The 20,886-nt window shown below is 43.1% G+C and overlaps 1 protein-coding gene across 1 annotated transcript; it reads left to right on the top strand.

Annotated features, from left to right (window-relative positions):
• Nucleotides 1-20,181, top strand: amfra (autocrine motility factor receptor a). The gene is made up of 13 exons (XM_064929395.1): nucleotides 1-1,031; nucleotides 8,118-8,210; nucleotides 8,623-8,787; nucleotides 9,012-9,164; nucleotides 9,445-9,485; nucleotides 10,152-10,284; nucleotides 10,494-10,627; nucleotides 10,818-10,928; nucleotides 11,104-11,297; nucleotides 13,588-13,694; nucleotides 13,877-14,011; nucleotides 15,024-15,214; nucleotides 16,464-20,181. The coding sequence occupies exons 1-13, from the start codon at nucleotides 783-785 to the stop codon at nucleotides 16,642-16,644; spliced, it is 1,887 nt and encodes a 628-aa protein (XP_064785467.1). The 5' UTR covers nucleotides 1-782; the 3' UTR covers nucleotides 16,645-20,181.
• Nucleotides 20,182-20,886: the final 705 nt, after the last annotated feature.

Below are 20,886 nucleotides of genomic sequence, written 5' to 3' on the forward strand. Positions count from 1 at the left end.
CAGATGCTCCAAAACCGGAAGTACACCGAAATAGACGCAATAAAGTGGAAACTCTGAGATATTGCTACAGCAACATGCAATAGGAGGGTCGACACAGTTAAGCCTTTTGACGTTTTTTTCAGAGACGCCGATATACAGTTGGTATTTGGCGACATCGTACATAGTTATCAGCGTGGACGAAATGTCAAGAGTTTTTAATCCTGGTTACTAGCTAGCTAAACTGTTGTTGATTTACCAGTCGTCCATATACCTAGCTAGCTAGCCAGCCAGCCAGCCAATGAGGATACATATCAAATGTTACCACGGTATTAGCTACAAACGAGATAATTAAGTTAACGTTTTCTAAATAACGCTAAATTAAATGTGCACTACGCATAAATCGCTGCGCCATTTCCTGCTTGCTTGCTAAAATTCTAATAGTTCGCCTAATTTCAGTTTGTGATAACAGAATCAGTGTACCATATAAACCGTCGATAAATATATTTTCAATAACCAAAAAACATAGTATTTATCTGTTTGAAGCTGGTGTATTGAACTGAAAGTAAAAAAGAAAATGTAAAACGGGAAGGAAAGATATAGCGCACACAACATATCTACCGCTTCTTGGACTTTCGAATTACATATCTATTACTTAAATTTCTATGTGTATTTTGGTGGGGTCTTCCAAAAAGTGACATTTCATCTTTAAATCACTAGTTGATAAAAGAATCTCTCGAAATAGGTGTTCACTCAATACGTATTTATCTGAACTTTCCAAAGTGGCAAACCTTGCACCAGTCAATATGCCTTTGCTGTTTTTGGAGAGATTTCCATGGCCCAGTTTGCAGACATACACAGCTCTGAGTGCTGTATTTCTCGCTGGATCAATATTGAGTGGCTACTGGACTGTCCCAGAGCCAGTAGAGTACACACAGACACAGAGCAGTTCTCCTGTAGAAAGTGATGATGTTGATGAGGACCCAATCACCAGCCTTAGCGATGTGGCAGCCACTGTCCGGTTGTACCTGGTCTCAGACACTGTTTTTGTTTGGGTAAGTTCATGAACTCTGCTCCTGTGGTTTGTTGATAATTCAGTACAATTCAAAGCATGACTATCTGAATATTGTGTAGCGGACTAAACTCCACTCCATGGTAAAGGATGTTTAATGATATACTTCACCAACAGCGTGGAGCTGAGAACAGGCTTTGCGGAATCTAGCTCCGACCACATTGATTTGCCTGAAGTCAATACTTCAAAAAATATAAATTATGAAACCGCCAATGTGTACCTATGTTTATCCTCTGTAGTTGCTTGCCTTTTATTTGTTTGCTGAAATCCATACTTTTTCAATAAAGGGTTAATCACATACAACTACCGACTGTTTGCTCATCGGTGTTGCTCTAAGATGGCAACTCAGTGTAAATGCGCATGTGCCTATTGAATTTCAACAATTAAATAATCAGTGGTGGTATTTGCTTGTTTATTGAAAAGGTATAGATTTCAGTAAACAAAGGCAACCATCTACAGAGGACAAACATAGGTACAAGGTGGGTGTTTTAATATTTTTTGAAGTATTAACCTTGGGTGAATTGATATAGTCCAAGCTACAGTACCAGTCAAACGTTTGGACACCGACTTATTCACACCTACTTATTTAAGGGTTTTTCTTTTTAAAACTTTTTTCTACATTGTAGAATAATAATGAAGACATCAAAGCTATGAAATACCACACCATGGAATCGTGTAGTAACCAAAAAAGTGTTAAACAAATCAAAATATATTTGAGATTCTTCAATGTAGCCATCCTTTGCCTTGGTGACAGCTTTGTACACTCTTGGCATTCTCTGAAACCAGCTTCATGAGGTAGTCACCTGGAATGCTTTTCAAACTGTCTTGAATGAGTTCCCACATATGCTGAGCACTTGTTGTCTGCTTTTCCTTCATTCTGCGGTCCAACTCACCCCATACCATCTCAATTGGCTTGAGGTTGGTTGATTTTGGAGGCCAAGTAATCTGATGCAGCACTCCATCACTCTCCTTGGTCAAGTAGCCCTTACACATCCAGGAGGTGTGTTTTGGGTCATTGTTCTGTTGAAAAACAAATCATAGTCCCACTAAGCGCAACACAGATGGGATGGCGTATTGCTGGAAAATGCTGTGGTAGCTATGCTGGTTAAGTGTGCCTTGAATTCTAAATAAATCACAGACCATCACACCTCCATGCTTCACGGTGGGAATCACACATGCGGAGATCATCCATTCACGTACTTTGCGTCTCACAAAGACATGGAGGTTGGAACCAAAAATCTCAAATTTGTACTCATCAGACCAAAGGACAGATTTCTACCGGTCTAATGTCCATTGCTCATGTTTCTTGGCCCAAGCACGCTTCTTATTATTGTTGTCCTTTAGTAGTGGTTTCTTTTCAGGAATTCGACCATGATGACCTCATTCACACAGTCTCCTCTGAACAGTTGGTGTCTGTTACTTGAACTCCTGAAGCATTTATTTGGGCTGCATTCTGAGGTCCAGTTAATTGCTTATTTCTGAGGCTGGTAACTCTAATGAACTTATCCTTTGCAGCAGAAGTAACTATGGATCTTTCTTTCCTGTGGCGGTTCTCATGAGAGCCAGTTTCATTATAGTCCTTGATGGTTTTTGCAACTGCACTTGAAGAAACTTTCAAGTTCTTGACATTTTCCAGATTGACTGACCTTCATGTCTTAAAGTAATGATGGACAGTCGTTTCTCTTTGCTTATTTGAGGTGTTCTTGCTAAAATGTGGACTTTTTACCAAATAGGGCTATCTTCTGTATACCAACCCTACCTTGTCACAACACAACTGATTGGCTCAAATACATTAAGAAGGAAAGAAATTCCACAACATATCTTTAACAATGCACACCTTTTTAATTGAAATGCATTCAAGGTGACTACCTAATGAAGCTGGTTGAGAGAATGGCAGGAGTGTACAAAGCTGTCATCAAGGTAAAGGGTGGCTATTTTGAGGAATCTCAAATATAAAATATACACTTTTTTTTGTTGGTTACTACATGATTCCATATGTGTTATTTCATAGTTTTGAAGCCTTCACTATTATTCTACAATGTAGTAAAAAGAAAAACCGAGAGAGGAACCAGGCTATGAGGGGTGGCCAGTCCTCTTCTTGCTGTGCCGAGTGGAGATTATAACAGAACATGGCCAAGATGTTCAAATGTTCATAAATGACCAGCATGGTCAAATAATAATAATCACAGTAGTTGTCGAGGGTGCAGCAAGTCAGCACCTCAGGAGTAAATGTCAGTTGGCTTTTCATAGCCGATCATTAAGAGTATCTCTACCACTCCTGCTGTCTCTAGAGAGTTGAAAACAGCATGTCTGGGACAGGTAGCACGTCCGGTGAACAGGTCAGGATTCCATAGCCGCAGGCAGAACAGTTGAAACTGGAGCAGCAGCATGGCCAGGTGAACTGGGGATAGCAAAGAGTCCTCATGCCAGGTAGTCCTGAGGCATGGTCCTAGGGCTCAGGTCCTCTGAGAGCGAGAAAGAGAGAATTAGAGAAAGCATACTTAAATTCACACCGGACACCGGATAAGACATGAAGTACTCCAGATATAACAAACTGAACCTAGCCCCCGACACAAACTACTGCAGCATAAATACTGGAGGCTGAGACAGGAGGGGTCAGGAGACACTGTGGCCCCATCTGATGATACCACCGGACAGGGCCAAACAGGAAGGATATAACCCCACCCACTTTGCCAAAGCACAGCCCCCACACCACTAGAGGGATATTTTCAACCACCAACTTACCATCCTGAGACAAGGCCGGAGTATAGCCCACAAAGATCTCCTCCACGGCCCAACCCAGACAGGAAGATCACATCAGTGACTCAACCCACTCAAGTGACGCATGCCTCCTAGGGATGGCATGAAAGAGCACCAGTAAGCCAGTGACTCAGCCCCTGTAATAGGGTTAGAGGCAGAGAATCCCAGTGGAAAGAGGGGAACCGGCCAGGGAGAGACAGCAAGGGCAGTTCGTTGCTCCAGATCCTTTCCGTTCACCTTCACACTCCTGGGCCAGACTACACTCAATCATATGACCCACTGAAGAGATGAGTCTTCAGTAAAGACTTAAAGGTTGAGACCGAGTCTGCGTCTCTCACATGGGTAGGCAGACCATTCCATAAAAATGGAGCTCTATAGGAGAAAGCCCTGCCTCCAGCTGTTTGCTTAGAAATTCTAGGGACAATTAGGAGGCCTGCGTCTTGTGACCGTAGCGTACGTGTAGGTATGTACGGCAGGACCAAATCAGAGAGATGGGTAGGAGCAAGCCCATGTAATGCTTTGCAGGTTAGCAGTAAAACCTTGAAATCAGCCCTTTCCTTAACAGGAAGCCAGTGTAGGGAGGCTAGCACTGGAGTAATATGATCACATTTTTTGGTTCTAGTCAGGATTCTAGCAGCCGTATTTAGCACTAACTGAAGTTTATTTAGTGCTTTATCCAGGTAGCCGGAAAGAAGAGCATTGCAGTAGTCTAACCTAGAAGTAGCAAAAGCATGGATATATTTTTCTGCATCATTTTTGGACAGAAAGTTTCATATTTTTGCAATGTCACGTAGATGGTTAAAAGCTGTCCTTGAAACAGTCTTGATATGTTTGTCAAAAGAGAGATCAGGGTCCAGAGTAACACCAAGGTCCTTCACAGTTTTATTTGAAACGACTGTACAACCATTTAAGATTAATTGTCAGATTCAACAGGAGATCTCTTTGTTGGGACCTAGAACAAGCATCTCTGTTTTGTCCGAGTTTAAAAGTAGAAAGTTTGCAGCCATCCACTTCCTTATGTCTGAAACACAGACTTCTAGCGAGGGCAATCTTGGGACTTCACTATGTTTCATTGAAATGTACAGCTGTGTGTCATCCACATAGCAGTGAAAGTTAACATTATGTTTTCGAATGACATCCCCAAGAGGTAAAAATATATAGTGAAAACCATAGTGGTCCTAAAACGGAACCTTGTGGAACACCGAAATTTATAGTTGATTTGTCAGAGGACCAACCATTCACAGAGACAAACTGATATCTTTCCGACAGATAAGATCTAAACCAGGCCAGAACTTGTTCGTGTAGACCAATTTGGGTTTCCAATCTCTCCAAAAGAATGTGGTGATCGATGGTATCAAAAGCAGCACTAAGGTCTAGGAACACGAGGACAGATGCAGAGCCTCGGTCTGATGCCATTAAAAGGTAATTTACCACCTTCACAAGTGCAGTCTCAGTGCTATGATGAGGTCTAAAACCAGACTGAGAGGAATAGAAGATTCGATATAGGCCAATTGTTTTTTAAATATTTTCTGGGTCAAGGTTTGGCTTTTTCAAGAGAGGCTTTATTACTGCCACTTTTAGTGAGTTTGGTACACATCCGGTGGATAGAGAGCCGTTTATTATGTTCAACATAGTAGGGCGGCAGGGTAGCCTAGTGGTTAGAGAGTTGGACTCGTGACCGAGCTGACAAGGTACAAATCTGTTGTTCTGCCCCTGAACAGTTAACCCACTGTTCCTAGGCCGTCATTGAAAATAAGAATTTGTTCTTAACTGACTTGCCTGGTTAAATAAAGGTAAAATAAAATAAATAAATAAATAAATAAAATCACAGAAAGCAGCTCTTTCTATAGTTTAGTTGGAATATAGGGTCCAGTATGCAGCTTGATGGTTTGGAGGCCATGATTATTTTTGTCGTTGTGTCAAGAGATATTGTACTAAAACAATTGAGTGTCTCTCTTGATCCTAGGTCCAGAGTTGTGCAGACTCAGGACAACTGAGCTTTGAAGGAATACGCAGATTTAACATTTACATTTACATTTAAGTCATTTGGCAGACGCTCTTATCCAGAGCGACTTAAAAATTGGTGAATTCACCTTATGACATCCAGTGGAACAGCCACTTTACAATAGTGCATCTAAATCATTTAAGGGGGGAGTGAGAAGGATTACTTTATCCTATCCTAGGTATTCCTTGAAGAGGTGGGTTTTCAGGTGTCTCCGGAAGGTGGTGATTGACTCCGCTGTCCTGGCGTCGTGAGGGAGTTTGTTCCACCATTGGGGGGCCAGAGCAGCGAACAGTTTTGACTGGGCTGAGCGGAAACTGTACTTCCTCAGTGGTAGGGAGGCGAGCAGGCCAGAGGTGGATGAACGCAGTGCCCTTGTTTGGGTGTAGGGCCTGATCAGAGCCTGGAGGTACTGCGGTGCCGTTCCCCTCACAGCTCCGTAGGCAAGCACCATGGTCTTGTAGCGGATGCGAGCTTCAACTGGAAGCCAGTGGAGAGAGCGGAGGAGCGGGGTGACGTGAGAGAACTTGGGAAGGTTGAACACCAGACGGGCTGCGGCGTTCTGGATGAGTTGTAGGGGTTTAATGGCACAGGCAGGGAGCCCAGCCAACAGCGAGTTGCAGTAATCCAGACGGGAGATGACAAGTGCCTGGATTAGGACCTGCGCCGCTTCCTGTGTGAGGCAGGGTCGTACTCTGTGGATGTTGTAGAGCATGAACCTACAGGAACGGGCCACCGCCTTGATGTTAGTTGAGAACGACAGGGTGTTGTCCAGGATCACGCCACGGTTCTTAGCGCTCTGGGAGGAGGACACAATGGAGTTGTCAACCGTGATGGCGAGATCATGGAACGGGCAGTCCTTCCCCGGGAGGAAGACCAGCTCCGTCTTGCCGAGGTTCAGCTTGAGGTGGTGATCCGTCATCCACACTGATATGTCTGCCAGACATGCAGAGATGCGATTCGCCACCTGGTCATCAGAAGGGGGAAAGGAGAAGATTAACTGTGTAGCAATGATAGGAGAGACCATGTGAGGTTATTTAAAGAGGAGTGCGTAATTTGCTTTCTAATAATCATGATCTTTTCCTCAAAGAAGTTCATGAATTGATTACTGCTGAAGTGAAAGCCATCCTCACTTGGGGAATGCTGCTTTTTAGTTAGCTTTGCGACAGTATCAAAAATATATTTAGGATTGTTCTTATTTTCCTCAATTAAGTTGGAAAAATAGGATGATCGAGCAGCAGTGAGGGCTCTTCGGTACTGTCTTTCCAAGCTAGTCGGAAGACTTCCAGTTTGGTGTGGCGCCATTTCTGTTCCAATTTTCTGGAAGCTTGCTTCAGAGCTCAGGTATTTTCTGTATACCAGGGAGCTAGTTTCTTATGAGAAATGTTTTTAGTTTTTAGGGTGCAACTGCATCTAGGGTATTGCGCAAGGTTAAATTGAGTTCCTCGGTTAGGTGGTTAACTGATTTTTGTCCTCTGACGTCCTTGGGTAGGCAGAGGGAGTCTGGAAGGGCATCAAGGAATCTTTGTGTGGTCTGTGAATTTGTAGCACAACTTTTGATGCTCCTTGGTTGGGGTCTGAGCAGATTATTTGTTGCATTTGCAAATGTCATAAAATGGTGGTCCGATAGTCCAGGATTATGAGGAAAAACATTCAGATCCACAACATTTATTCCATGGGACAAAACTAGGTCCAGAGACATGTTGGACAAAACCCACTGAGTCGATGATGGCTCCGGAAAGCCTTTTGGAGTGGGTCTGTGGACTTTTCCATGTGAATATTAAAGTCACCAAAAATTTGAATATTATCTGCTATGACTACAAGGTCCGATATGAATTCAGGGAACTCAATGAGGAACGCTGTGTATGGCCCAGGAGGCCTGTAAACAGTAGCTATAAAAAGTGATTGAGTAGGCTGCATAGATTTCTATATTGAAATTTGCTATCGTAAATGTTAGCAACACCCCCGCCTTTGCGGGATGCACGGGGGATATGGTCACTCGTGTAACCAGGAGGTGAGGCCTCATTTAACACAGTAAATTCATCAGGATTGTCCAAACTTTTGACTTTGTACAGTATATTCCAGAAAGCTTGGTCTTGGCTCCACACTGTTGGTGAAGTTCATCAGAAACTTCCTGTACCGTGGAGATTCGTCCGCTAGATATTGTGCTGATATTGCAATTGAGACTTTCGTAACCCGGGACAAACTTTTACCTTGATATTGAAATAATGGATTTGGGATAGTGTCAATTTGCTGTTTCATTTGATGGCTGATTTAACGTTCAATTCAATATGTCATGTTGATCAGGTGATGGTGAATACAGCCTGTTGTGTCCTGATGCTGATTGCAAAGATGATCCAGTGCATTGTCTTTGGGCAGCTCCGTGTCAGTGAAAAACAGGTAAGTAGGAATGTGTTTGGTGTTTTTCTAGGTAATGTCATTCATTAACCAGGTAGCCTAATGTTTTTCTTTGAAACACTTACTGCAAACTGCCAGGTCCCCTGTAACTGGGGTATAATGGGAATGTAATTTCATTAGTAGTCATTGAGATATGCATGCTAAGATCGAGGCCACTATCATAAACATTTTATTATGCAGCTGAATTAAATCCTCACGAAACCCAGATGAGATGCCTGGGTAAGGCCAAAATGTAATAAATATGCCAATCTTTGATAAATCATTGCTCAATTATGCTTTTAGATACAACTGTAAAATATGTCAACAATCCTTCCTCAAAACAAGAAAGCTATTGCGACTAAATCAAATGTTGTAAATGCCCTATCTGCCCTGGCTGCTTTCTCTGTCGAAACAGCACCTAAAGGACAAGTTCTGGAACTTCATCTTCTACAAGTTTATCTTCATCTTCGGGGTGCTCAACGTTCAGACGGTGGAGGAGGTGGTGATGTGGTGTCTGTGGTTTGCTGTCCTCGTCTTCATGCACCTCATGGTCCAGCTCTGCAAGGACCGCTTTGAATATGTTCGTTTCCAATAGTCCTAATATAGGAGTTATCCTCTTCTCACAATATTGTTTCATCATTTGTATTTAGCCAATATCTGTAAGGATAATCAATAGTGTCTTTGTTTTGTAAAACAAACTCTAATTTCCCCGGTTCATGAATAGGGTTTTTAATGTTATGATATTCTATTATCATCCACGGCAGTATCGTACTTTATCATTGAGTCTTGTGTGTGTTGTTACAGCTGTCATTCTCACCCACCACTCCTATGGACAGCCATGTGAGGGTTCTGACCCTGCTGGTGGGTATGCTGCTGACCTGCTGTGGCTTGGCTCTGCTCTGTGGGCTCCTGGGAAATCCCCACGGCGTACACACCGTCACCTTCATGGCCGCTGAGGTAGGATGCCTGGAGCCCGCTCCCCAGGTGGATCTCAACTGTTTTTTCTTGATTCATCGTGTCTCCTCGCCTCAGGAGAGGAATGTTTCTCCAATGCTTTTTGAGATGGAGGCGACATTTAAAAAGTATTTTGGGTCCTCTTGCCTTTGTTTCTCTATTCTATATGGATAAACATTTGCGGTGTAGTGCTTATCTGCCTGTTTTTAATGTATACATCGTCTTATCTGATGATGCTCCCCATTATCTAACCAGACCATTGTTTTCTTATGTTTCCTTTCAGTGTATGCTGGTGTCCGTTAGAACTGGACATGTCATTATCCGGTAAGTGATTGTGCAGGCAATTGCCAAAATATTGTATATCTTGTATAAACCATTACCAACTAGTGGTACATCTTGTTAAGGTTCCCCAGCATGAAAACCAAACATGGCACTCAAACAGAAAGGGGATCTAACAAATAGTCACTGACATCAAACAAAATTAAAGAGGTGGTGTTTTAGGAAGGGTTCTGAAAGATACTCTTGGGGCTGTCCACTGAAAGTTGCATAGCAACAACTGGAACCTAAAATACACCCACCATGAGCACCAACTTAATGTGCCCACTAAGAGACAAATAAAATAAAAACCCACACCAAACTCAAAGACAAGAAGCAAACCAAAATGTTGGAGCAAAACAAAAACGGGGAAGATCAGATAAAGGATTGTTTTTCTAGAAATCTAATAGGGAGTTGACCTTCCACATCTCTCCAGACAACTGGAGCACTGGGCCAGCCACTCTTAAAAATCACCTGGGCCAGCACAGGTGAAACACCTTCCCACTAACAAGATGACAAACCAGCACAGGTGTAACACAAGCTGACTAACGAAGTGACACCAGTCTGTGCGCCCCACGTGCTAACGTCAAACCTCTAAATATAAATGGAAAATCCAAAGCCTGCAACAATCTGAAAAGGCTGCACGCACTGAACACCTGTTCCTGCTTCCTCCAGGTACTTTATCCACCTGTGGGACTTGAACCATGAGGGCACCTGGGAGAGTAAAGGATCCTACGTTTACTACACTGACTTTGTGATGGAGCTGGCTCTACTGGGGCTGGACCTTATGCACCACATCCACATGCTGGTGAGTTCAACACCCATCCTCCCATCCACTCACTTTCACACAAAACAACTGCACACGAGTGGCATGTTTCTATTTGACTTGTTACTAGTGTCCATTTATCTGTAGGTCCCTTCATGTTGTAACCAGAATGTCTTTTTTCTACCAACTCTTTCTCCTCTCCTCTGCTCTTTTCTCCTCTTTCTCTCCCTCTTCTCCCCTTCTCCTCTCAGCTGTTTGGTAACATCTGGCTCTCTATGGCCAGCCTGGTGATCTTCATGCAGCTGCGTTACCTGTTCCATGAGGTGCAGAAGAGAATCCGTCGCCACAAGAACTACCTCCGTGTCATCAACAACATGGAGGCCAGGTTTGTTCCTCAGTCAAGCTTTATCTTTCTACATACTGAACAGTACCTGTATTTATTTACATTATAGCTGTATCCATCTATGCTCTGAGGGATATTTGAAGGCAAAAGGTGGAAAGCAAAAGATTAATTTCCATGATCTGAAAAGAAAATGGGCAAAATATTGTTCTTCTAAGTATATTGTTGATTGCAGGTTTGCTGTGGCCACCTCTGATGAGCTGGTAGCGAACAATGATGACTGTGCTATCTGCTGGGACTCCATGTTGACAGCACGCAAGCTGCCCTGTGGACATCTCTTCCACAAGTGAGCAGATATGCAAAAACACTTAACCCCCATGCAGTGTGCATTTCAGCAACCACAACTATCTATTCTGCTATACATAACTCCAGTCCATTATCATGATTTAACATTGTGCCTAGTGCTACATAAAATCAAAGCATTATTATGGTCACTATTAAGTGTGTTTTTGTGTGCCCAGCTCTTGCCTGCGTTCCTGGTTGGAGCAGGACACGTCGTGTCCCACGTGCCGTATGTCTCTGAACATCAGCGAGGGGGCTGGAGGAGAGAGAGAGGAGAGGCAGCCAATGCTGGAAGACAACATGGGCCCTGGAGGCCCCGGGCCAGATGCAAGGCAACACCTCAACCAACACAACCACTTCTTCCACTTTGATGGTGAGGCCCCAACACTCACCCAGTATACTTACTTTTTTACTAGCACCCAGAATCAGAACCAATTTATTTCACAGGGACAGGAGACATTAATCAACATTTAGGCTTAAGTGCAAATCATAGTCCCGCATCCCATTGTGACATAGCTATGCGTTTCTGAGACCACCGTCTACGGGGGACGCACTAAATTCCCAACCAACGTATCTCCGGTATGTGTCCTCTATATTCATTTGAGTGTGTTGACAGTTGGAGAAATTGCTTGAGCCGTGCTGAGAATTCGAAAAGTATCAAAGCCAACGGTCCAATATTCTAGAACATTGCTTTGCGTACATGTTTTGGTGCTTTAAAAGTATGTAAATAAGTAGTAGGCTTTATTGGTTTCTCTCAGTCAGAATGAATTGTACACCAATTAAATAGTAAAATCCTAAACCAGTAAAACACTTTGTATTATATTAAATGTTAAAATATGCAATATACGCTGAGTGTACAAAACATTAAGAGCGCATTCCTAATATTGAGTTGCACCCCACCTTTGCCCTCAGAACAGCCTCAATTCATCAGGGAGTGGACTCTACAAGGTGTCGAAAGCATTGCACAGGGATGCTGGTCCATGTTGACTCCAATGCTTCCCACAGTTGTGTCAAGTTGGCTGGATGTAATTTGGATGGTGGACCATTCTTGATACACAGGATACTGTTGAGTGTGAAAACCTGACAGTGTTGCAGTTCTTGTCACAAACCGGGGTGCCTACCACCCACTACCATACCCTGTTCAAAAACACTTAAATATTTTGTCTTGCCCATTCATTCTCTGAATGGCACACATACACCATCCATCTCTCAATTGTCTCAAGGCTTAAAAATCCTTATTTAACCTGTCTCCTCCCCATTATCTACACTGATTTGAAGTGGATTTAACAAGTGACATCAAATGTTATTTATCACATGCGCCAAATACAACCTTACCGTGAAAACAAATCTAAATAAACTAAAGGAAAAATAGTAACGCACAATAAAATAGCAATAACTTGACTATATAGTCAATATGCGGGGGTACGAGGTAGAGGTAATATGTACATGTAGGTTGGGGTAAAGTGACTAGGCATAGATAATAACAGAGTAGTTTGTGTGTGTGGATTCCACTGAGTGTACATCAAGCCTGTGCAAGAGTTAGTGCAACAAATAATAATAAAATAATGGTGTCAATGTAAATAGTCTGTGTAGCCATTTGATTAACTGTTCAGCAGTCTTATGGCTTGGGGGTTGAAGCTGTTAAGCTTTTTGTTACCAGACTGGGCTTTCCGGTACTGCTTGCCGTGCGGTAACCGAGAGAACCGTCTACGACTTGGGTGGCTGAAGTCTTTGACAATTTTTAGGGCCTTCCTCTGACACCACCTGGTATAGAGGTCCTGGATGGCAGGGATCTCGGCCCCAGTGATGGGCCATACACATTACCCTCTGTAGCATGTTGCGGTCGGATGCAGAGCAGTTGCCATTCCAGGCGGCGATGCAGCTAGTCGGGATGCTCTCAATGGTGCAGCCATTGGTCAGTTTATGTCATGGAAAGAGGTGTTCTTAATGTTTTGTATACAAACAACAATACTATAAAGACATGGTGTGGGTGGCAGCTTTGTATTTGTATTTATTAAGGATCCCCATTAGTTCCTGTTACTCTTCCTGGGGTCCAGCAACATTAAGGCAGTTATATACAACTTCAAATATTACATTACATTTCATAACACTTTACACAATACATTAAGTGTGTTTCCTCAGGCCACTACTCTACTACCACATATCTAGAAAATAAATATTTCCACACAGGGTTGGCAGCTTCATGTCATTGAGGGCAAGGAAAAGGACCGGGCCAAGGAGGGTCCCCTGGGCCACCCCACATGAGGGACTCCCATTCAGATGGGGCACCATAATGACCTGTTGTCCCAAACCCATGGGACTATTTCAGGCCCCACCCCCATTGACAGGATATTTTTGATTACAGTAGTTAACCCTGTCATTCTTTACTCATCAATGTAAATGTCAGTGTTGGCTATGAAACTAAATGACATCTGTAGTCCCTACTAGTTTTGTTGTTTTCTGGATCAGGCCTCAGTATCTTTAGGGCCAAGAGTAACACCCATAAAATATGCAGATAGACATCCTCTCAGTGGTTAATCTGACACAGTTGGTGACTATTCAGACTTTTCTCTCACCACTCTAAATCCATATACAGATTAGAGAGGGCTCCTCTCCGTGAATATCTAATGAGCTTGACCGTGCATGTATTTCACCCCTACTAGGTTCTCGCATTGCCAGCTGGCTGCCCAGTTTCTCTGTGGAAGTGATGCACACAACCAACATCCTGGGAATCGTACAACAGGCCAACAACTCCCAGCTCAATGCCATGGTCAGTGTTTCTGGGGTCCATCCATTACTTGTTTTTCTTTTTACCAGTGTCTCATTATATTCTTGTTAACTTTCACCTGTGCTATTCTCTCATGTCAGTAACAATGAAGATAATGAGGTAAAGAAAGGAGGCTACATTAGATGTTTGAAATAATGCTACATCTCCTCTCTCGCTATCTTTAGGCCCATCAAATCGGGGAGATGTTTCCGGAGGTTCCCTACCATCTTGTGCTGCAGGATCTGCAGCTGACCCGCTCTGTAGAGGTCACCACTGACAACATCCTGGACGGACGCATTGTGGTTCCTTTCCCCATACAGGTCAGTCCCACACTGCTACAGGGAACTCCACACGCTGGTTGTGTGGGTGCTTATGTGGTCTCCTTGGATGTGACATTAACATAAGGAAGGGCTAAAATAGAGTTCAGGGTCAATTCATCCCATGAGCCGATACCCAAAATGTCTTGAAAAGCCTTCTTGGGACACTTGACTTACACAGTAAGTTTAGAGTACAGTAAGTTTGCAGTTTATCACAGTGCCATCCGTTTTGTCACTAAAGCACCTTATACCACCCACCACTGCGACTTGTATGCTCTAGTCGGCTGGCCCTCGCTACATATTCGTCGCCAGACCCACTGGCTCCAGGTCATCTACAAGTCCATGCTAGGTAAAGCTCCGCCTTATCTCAGTTCACTGGTCACGATGGCAACACCCATCCGTAGCACGCGCTCCAGCAGGTGTATCTCACTGATCATCCCTAAAGCCAACACCTCATTTGGCCGCCTTTCGTTCCAGTACTCAGCTGCCTGTGACTGGAACGAATTGTAAAATCCCTGAAGTTGGAGACTTATCTCCCTCACCAACTTCAAACATGTGCTATCTGAGCAGCTAACCGATCGCTGCAGCTGTACATAGTCTATTGGTAAATAGCCCACCCATTTTCACCTACCTCATCCCCATACTGTTTTTATTTATTTACTTTTCTGCTCTTTTGCACACCAATATCTCTACCTGTACATGACCATCTGATCATTTATCACTCCAGTGCTAATCTGCAAAATTGTAATTATTCGCCTACCTCCTCATGCTTTTTGCACACAATGTATATAGACTCCCCTTTTTACTGTGTTATTGACTTGTTAATTGTTTACTCCATGTGTAACTCTGTTGTCTGTTCACACTGCTAAGCTTTATCTTGGCCAGGTCGCAGTTGCAAATGAGAACTTGTTCTCAATTAGCCTACCTGGGTAAATAAAGGTGAAATAAAAATAAAATAAAAAGAGCATACCTGACTTCCAGGTCTGCTTAAAATGTCTGTGGTCTCCCTCTCCAGCCTGTGGATCACTCCGCCTCCCAGGTCAACCTCTCCCCACAAGATGTGGGTGGGGCCAGCGGGAGTTCAGAGTTCGTGACCCCCGAGGTGGAGGACTTTGAGGTCAGAGGCAGCCGCTTCTCCAAGTCAGCCGAGGAGAGACAGAAGATACTGCTACAGAGGAAAGATGAGCTACTGCTACGAGCACAGAGGTACTGGATCTGCTTATTTAAAGTTAAAAAGAAAGCACTGACTTTAATGGAACACTTCCAGTTCTTAACCTGCTAGCCTGGATTTCAAATTAATCTATTATGGATGTTGCAAATGACACAAATTGTCTATTTTATCATATTTACTACCTTTCTATGCTCTGTTTGTGCCCACTTGCCTATTGGTGTTTTTGTTAGAATATTTGGTATTGTATGCTAAAGGGGTCGTACCCTGTGCTTTTCACCTTTTCATGCTGCTCTATTCCATTCGGCTCATTGTGTTTCTCATGCTCCTGTTAATGGTACTGTTCACTATTGTCAGCGATGGCTAATAATACGACCTGGTCATGAGGCTCTGAGCAGCACTGACCCCATTAGCTCACCAATAGACATGTCCCCCGGCACCAGGACATTAACATGCCTGGCTTTAAATAGTACCTGTCTTCTTTCAAATACAGTTTGTTAGATGGGCAGGGTCTACAGTTGCACTTTTGGGACTATTCTATTGGTTCCATTGCACCAGGCAAGCTAAATCAAGCTGAGCCAAAGTATAAAAAAAATTAAAAAGCCAATATTAAATACCACCCTAGCTTCATGTCCACATCCCGGCTCAACCCTAACCCTAGCTTCAACCCTAACCCTAGCTTCAACCCTAACCCTAGCTTCAACCCTAACCCTAGCTTCATGTCCATGCTCAACCCTAGCCTCAACCCTAACCTTAGCTTCATGTCCACGTCCATGCTCAACCCTAGCCTCAACCCTAACCCTAGCTTCATGTCCACGTCCCTGCTCAACCCTAGCCTCAACCCTAACCCTAGCTTCATGTCCACGTCCCTGCTCAACCCTAGCCTCAACCCTAACCCTAGCTTCATGTCCACGTCCCGGCTCAACCCTAACCCTAGCTTCACCCTAGCTTCAACCCTAACCCTAGCTTCAACCCTAACCCTAGCTTCAACCCTAACCCTAGCCTCAACCCTAACCCTAGCTTCATGTCCACGTCCCTGCTCAACCCTAGCCTCAACCCTAACCCTAGCTTCATGTCCACATCCCGGCTCAACCTTAACCCTAGCTTCAACCCTAACTCTAGCCTCAACCACAACCCTAACTCTAGCCTCAACCCTAACCTTAGCTTCATGTCCACATCCCTGCTCAACCCTAGCTTCATGTCTACATCCTGGCTAAACTGTAACCCTAAGAACCCAGCAGAGGTCTTAAACTTAAACCTGCTCCTCTTTTCCTGCGCCCCTCTCAGGAGATATCTGAGCAAGAGCCCAGAGGAAAATGCTGCTGCTATGAACGACGATGATGAGTACGATGAAGGTCTGCCCTCTCTTGAGGATGACATCCCAGCAGGCTCAGTTTTAGACTCTATGACCCTGCGACGCAGAAAGTTAGCGGCAGCTGCTGAGCGCCGCATGCACACTTACAAGTGAAGAGGCTGGACTGGGAACTAGGGCCGGGATGATACCAGTATTACCATACTTGTTAGTATCATGGCAAGGAAACCAAACACAAAGCGGAATTAACTTTAGGAAAACATCCCTAATGTTGGAATCAAATGTAATTGTGTTGTCATCCAGAGTCACATGTATTTATTTTCCAAGCTGTAGCAAACAATATCTCGCATACAGCAGGTTATTAAAAGACCAGAGTTAGATCTGCTTCGTGTTTTGGTCATGGACATTTTTTTTGTGATACTGGTATTGTCTCAGCCCTAGTGGGAACCAGTAAGATTTATACTTGTTATGACAGGTCTCACTGTACCACCAAACCTGCCCCTCTAAAGTCCATCTAGGGCTGGAGTAAGTAACCTACTACTGAATAGACTGTCTATCTGTTAAATTAACCTGAGAAAGCATGATTACATTTTTTTTCCCACCCTGTGTTTTAAACATGAGATCCCAGGCTTTGTCACAATGGACCGTGAGCCCCATAGGAGGGCGCACAATTCGCCCATCACTGTCTGGGGGGGTAGGGGAGGGTTTGGCCGGTGGGGCTTTCCTTGGCTCATCATGCTCTAGCAACTCCTTGTGATAGGGCCGGGCAACTGCAAGCTGAATCCCGTTGTCAATTGAACATATTGGTGCGGCTGACATCCAGCTCAAGCAGGCGGTGTGGTAAGAAGGCAGCCAGCCAGGCGGGTCATGTTTCGGAGGACTCATGACTTGGCCTTTGCCTCTCCCGAGCCCATTGAGGAGTTGCAGAGATGCCAAGGGACCTAATTCGGGGAGAAAACTAGGTTAAAAAAAACTGCTTGTGGCCATAACACCCAGAACACGCCTGTTCAGGGTTAGGCCTGGTTAGTACTGAGACGGGAGACTGCCTGCCAATACATTATTAGACAGAAATCTGTATTGTCCACATTTCTGCTCTTATCTCTACCATGAAGAAACATTGAACAGACAGTCTCCATCTACTTTCTGATACTGCAGAGTCTAGTACAGTTTGATGTAGGAAAGATTTATTTTCTGTCCTGAATACATATATAGGCGCACATACTCTTTACTTTTCAGGAAAAATGTTCAGTTCCATTGCCTTGTGTATTGATAGTGTACCACTATGATTCATAGCTAAAAGCCACATTTGAATTTGTATTATAAGGAGTTGAAATATGAATTGATTCTTTGTGTACATGCGTAGATGGCATAGGTAGCATTTAGATTGTCTTCATGATTCTTCAAAACCTTGGGTAAAGGCTTTAGCTGGATCACACTTTATTTGAATGGTACTGACCTACAGTGCCATCGGAAAGTATTCACACCCTTTTACTTTTTCCACATTTTGTTAGGTTACAGCCTTATTATAAAATTGATTCAATAGTGTTTTTTTCCCTTGTCAATTTATACACAATACCCCAAATAAAAAACAGATATCACCTTTACATAAGTATCCAGACACTTTACTAAGTACTCTGTTGAAGCACTTTTGGCAGCAATTACAGCCTTGAGTCTTCTTGGGTAGGACGCTAAAAGCTTGACACACCTGTATTTGGGGAGTTTCTCCCATTCCTCTCAAGCTCTGTCAGGTTGGATGAAGTGTTGCCGCACAGCTATTTTCAGGTCTCTCCAGAGATGTTCAACTGGGTTCAAATCCGGGCTATTTTTGGGCCACTCATGGATATTCAGAGACTTCACTCCTGCATTTTCTTGGCTGTGTGCTTATGGGTCGTTGTCCTGTTGGAAGGTGAACCTTTGCCCCAGTCTGAGGTCCTTAGCGCTCTGGAGCAGGTTTTCATCAAGGATCTCTCTGTACCTTGATCTGTTCATCTTTTCCTCGATCCTGACTAGTCTCCCAGTCCTAACCGCTGAAAAATATCCCCACAGCATGATGCTGCCACCACCATGCTGCCAGGTTTCCTCCAGACAAATCTTGTTTCTCATGGTCTGAGAGTCTTTTAGGTGCCTTTTGACAAACTCTAAGCGAGCTGTCATGTGCCTTTTACTGAGCAGTGGCTTCCATCTGGCCGCTCTACCATAAAGGTCTGATTGGTGGAGTGCTGCAGAGATGGTTGTCCTTCTGGAAGGTTCTCCCATCTCCACAAAGGAACTCTGTCAGAGTGACCATTGGGTAACAGTCTTGTTAGTTCCAAACTTCTTCCATTTAAGAATGATGGAGGCCGCTGTGTTCTTGGGGCCCTTCAATGCTGCAGAAATATTTTGGTACCTTTCCCCAGATCTGTGCCTCAACACAATTCTTTCGACCTCAAGGCTTGGTTTTTGCTCTGATATGCACTGTCAACTATAGGTCCTTATATAGACAGGTGTGACTTTCCAAATCATGTCCAATCAATTGAATTTACCACAGGTGGACTCCAAGTTCTAGAAACATCTCAAGGATTATCATTGGAAACAGGATGCACCTGAGCTCAATTGAGTCTCATAGTAAAGGGTCTGAATACTTAAGGTATTTCTGTTTAAATGTTTTTATAAATTTGCAAACATTTCTAAAAACCTGTTTTTTTTTTTTTTTTTTTGCGTCGTCTTTATGGGGTATTGTGTGTAGATTGCTGAGGATTTGTTTATTTAATCCATTTTAAAAAGTCAAGGGGTCTGAATACTTTTCAAAGGCACTGTATGTAAGGATTTCATAACACAGGGTTTCCCAAACTCGGTCCTCTGGGGCCCCAAGTGGTGCCCATTTTGGTTTGTACCCTAGTACTTCACAGCTGATTCAACTAATCATAAAGATTTGATATTTTGAATAAGCTGTATAGTGTTACGGCAAAACAAATCTTGCACCCCATGGGGTCCTGAGGAATGAGTTTAGGAAACGTTGCCATAACACCTTCATACCTGTACATAGACATCTACGTCTTGCTCATTTTATTTTGCATTGCGAGAAGTATTTGTAGTGATATTTTATTAAATTCATGCGGTGTTGTCCTTAAAACACTTTTTTTTAATGTCTCTCTATGCATGCATCTGGATCATCATGATCTGCCAGAGGCTTCTCTTCCTAGTAAAGTTGCAAAGTTCCAGAAATCCTGGTTGAAAGATTCCCAGAATCTATTTTTTTTCTGGAAAACCAGGGAAGTTTGGGACTTGTGTTTTTGTAGTTACAACTCTCCTGAAATGAACAGCTTTTTACGTGTCACAAAATGTTAGGCTTGGTCTTTGTAGACCTTGACTATACTATGACCTTAGTGTTTTGTTTTGGTTGCACATTTGCACCTTGAAACAGTATTTTTTGATATATATATATAATATAGATGGCACGGTATCCTTTGGACTATCAACTGGATGATGGAACTGTTTACAGAATTGATTGTAAAATTATTTTGCAAAAATGCGTACGTAACTAAATCATAGGAATGCATTTTGTTCACTTAATTTGTGCCTAAATTCAAGTGGATCAATTTATATATATATTAATTGAATAGTATGTATTTTTTTGTTGTAATGACTATATTTTACATGACTATATTTTACATGTGAAATGACCCTCTACAAATACAATGCATAGCTACTATAGATGCTGTAACCCTGTTTGGTCTTTGCCTTGTTTTAGAAACGGTAGTGTTTTTTCTTTACAACTGCACTTCGTTGGAGAAATGGGTGGTTTTAAACCTTAAATGGGTCATCCAGTTGAAATCCTGCATAGCTCTATACTACACGTCATGCTAGTTTCCACCTTCTTTGCCCCCCACCAGTTTGGGTCCCTATACAGTATTACTATGGTACTCTGACTGTAATTTTTCACTAGAGGGCAGTAAGCGTACACTAGTCTCCAAGGGAACGTTCACTGTCTCAATCATTGAGGTTCAAATTCTCCCTCTTCATGATACACTATGCCCAGGTTAAACAGAACAACAATATTTTACAGTAGAGACTGTTGTATAGAGCACATCCCTGGTATGACCCGTTTTAAAGCCTCTTTTTTTTTCAGCTATGCACCTTTTTTAAAGGAAATAGTATTTTTCCCCGCATTCGCGGAGACCTCATTAACGGTAAACACTACATATGTCGGCTTAATCGGATATTACCTTTAAATGTCAATTGCGCTATAATGCGAAATTCCTGCGGTCTAGCCTAATTTAGTGTTTTGTATGAGGAATGCTACAGCTCCTGACCTCTCACTGTTACAATGGCCTTCATCCAGTGAGACTGATTGATGGTTTGTCTATGTCGAACCAGGTCAACCAAGGTCATGGGAAGTCGAGGCATGTGTATGTCACC

This window comes from Oncorhynchus masou, chromosome 22 (genome assembly GCF_036934945.1).
Source record: "Oncorhynchus masou masou isolate Uvic2021 chromosome 22, UVic_Omas_1.1, whole genome shotgun sequence".
Classification (NCBI taxonomy): Eukaryota; Metazoa; Chordata; class Actinopteri; order Salmoniformes; family Salmonidae; genus Oncorhynchus; species Oncorhynchus masou.

Excerpts from the sequence above, each read along its gene's own strand:
- amfra (XM_064929395.1), top strand. The coding sequence starts at position 783 with ATGCCTTTGCTGTTTTTGGAGAGATTTCCATGGCCCAGTTTGCAGACA. Across the intron at positions 9,486-10,151 it reads ACTGGACATGTCATTATCCG|GTACTTTATCCACCTGTGGG; the intron begins GTAAGTGATTGT and ends TGCTTCCTCCAG. Across the intron at positions 10,285-10,493 it reads TGCACCACATCCACATGCTG|CTGTTTGGTAACATCTGGCT; the intron begins GTGAGTTCAACA and ends TTCTCCTCTCAG.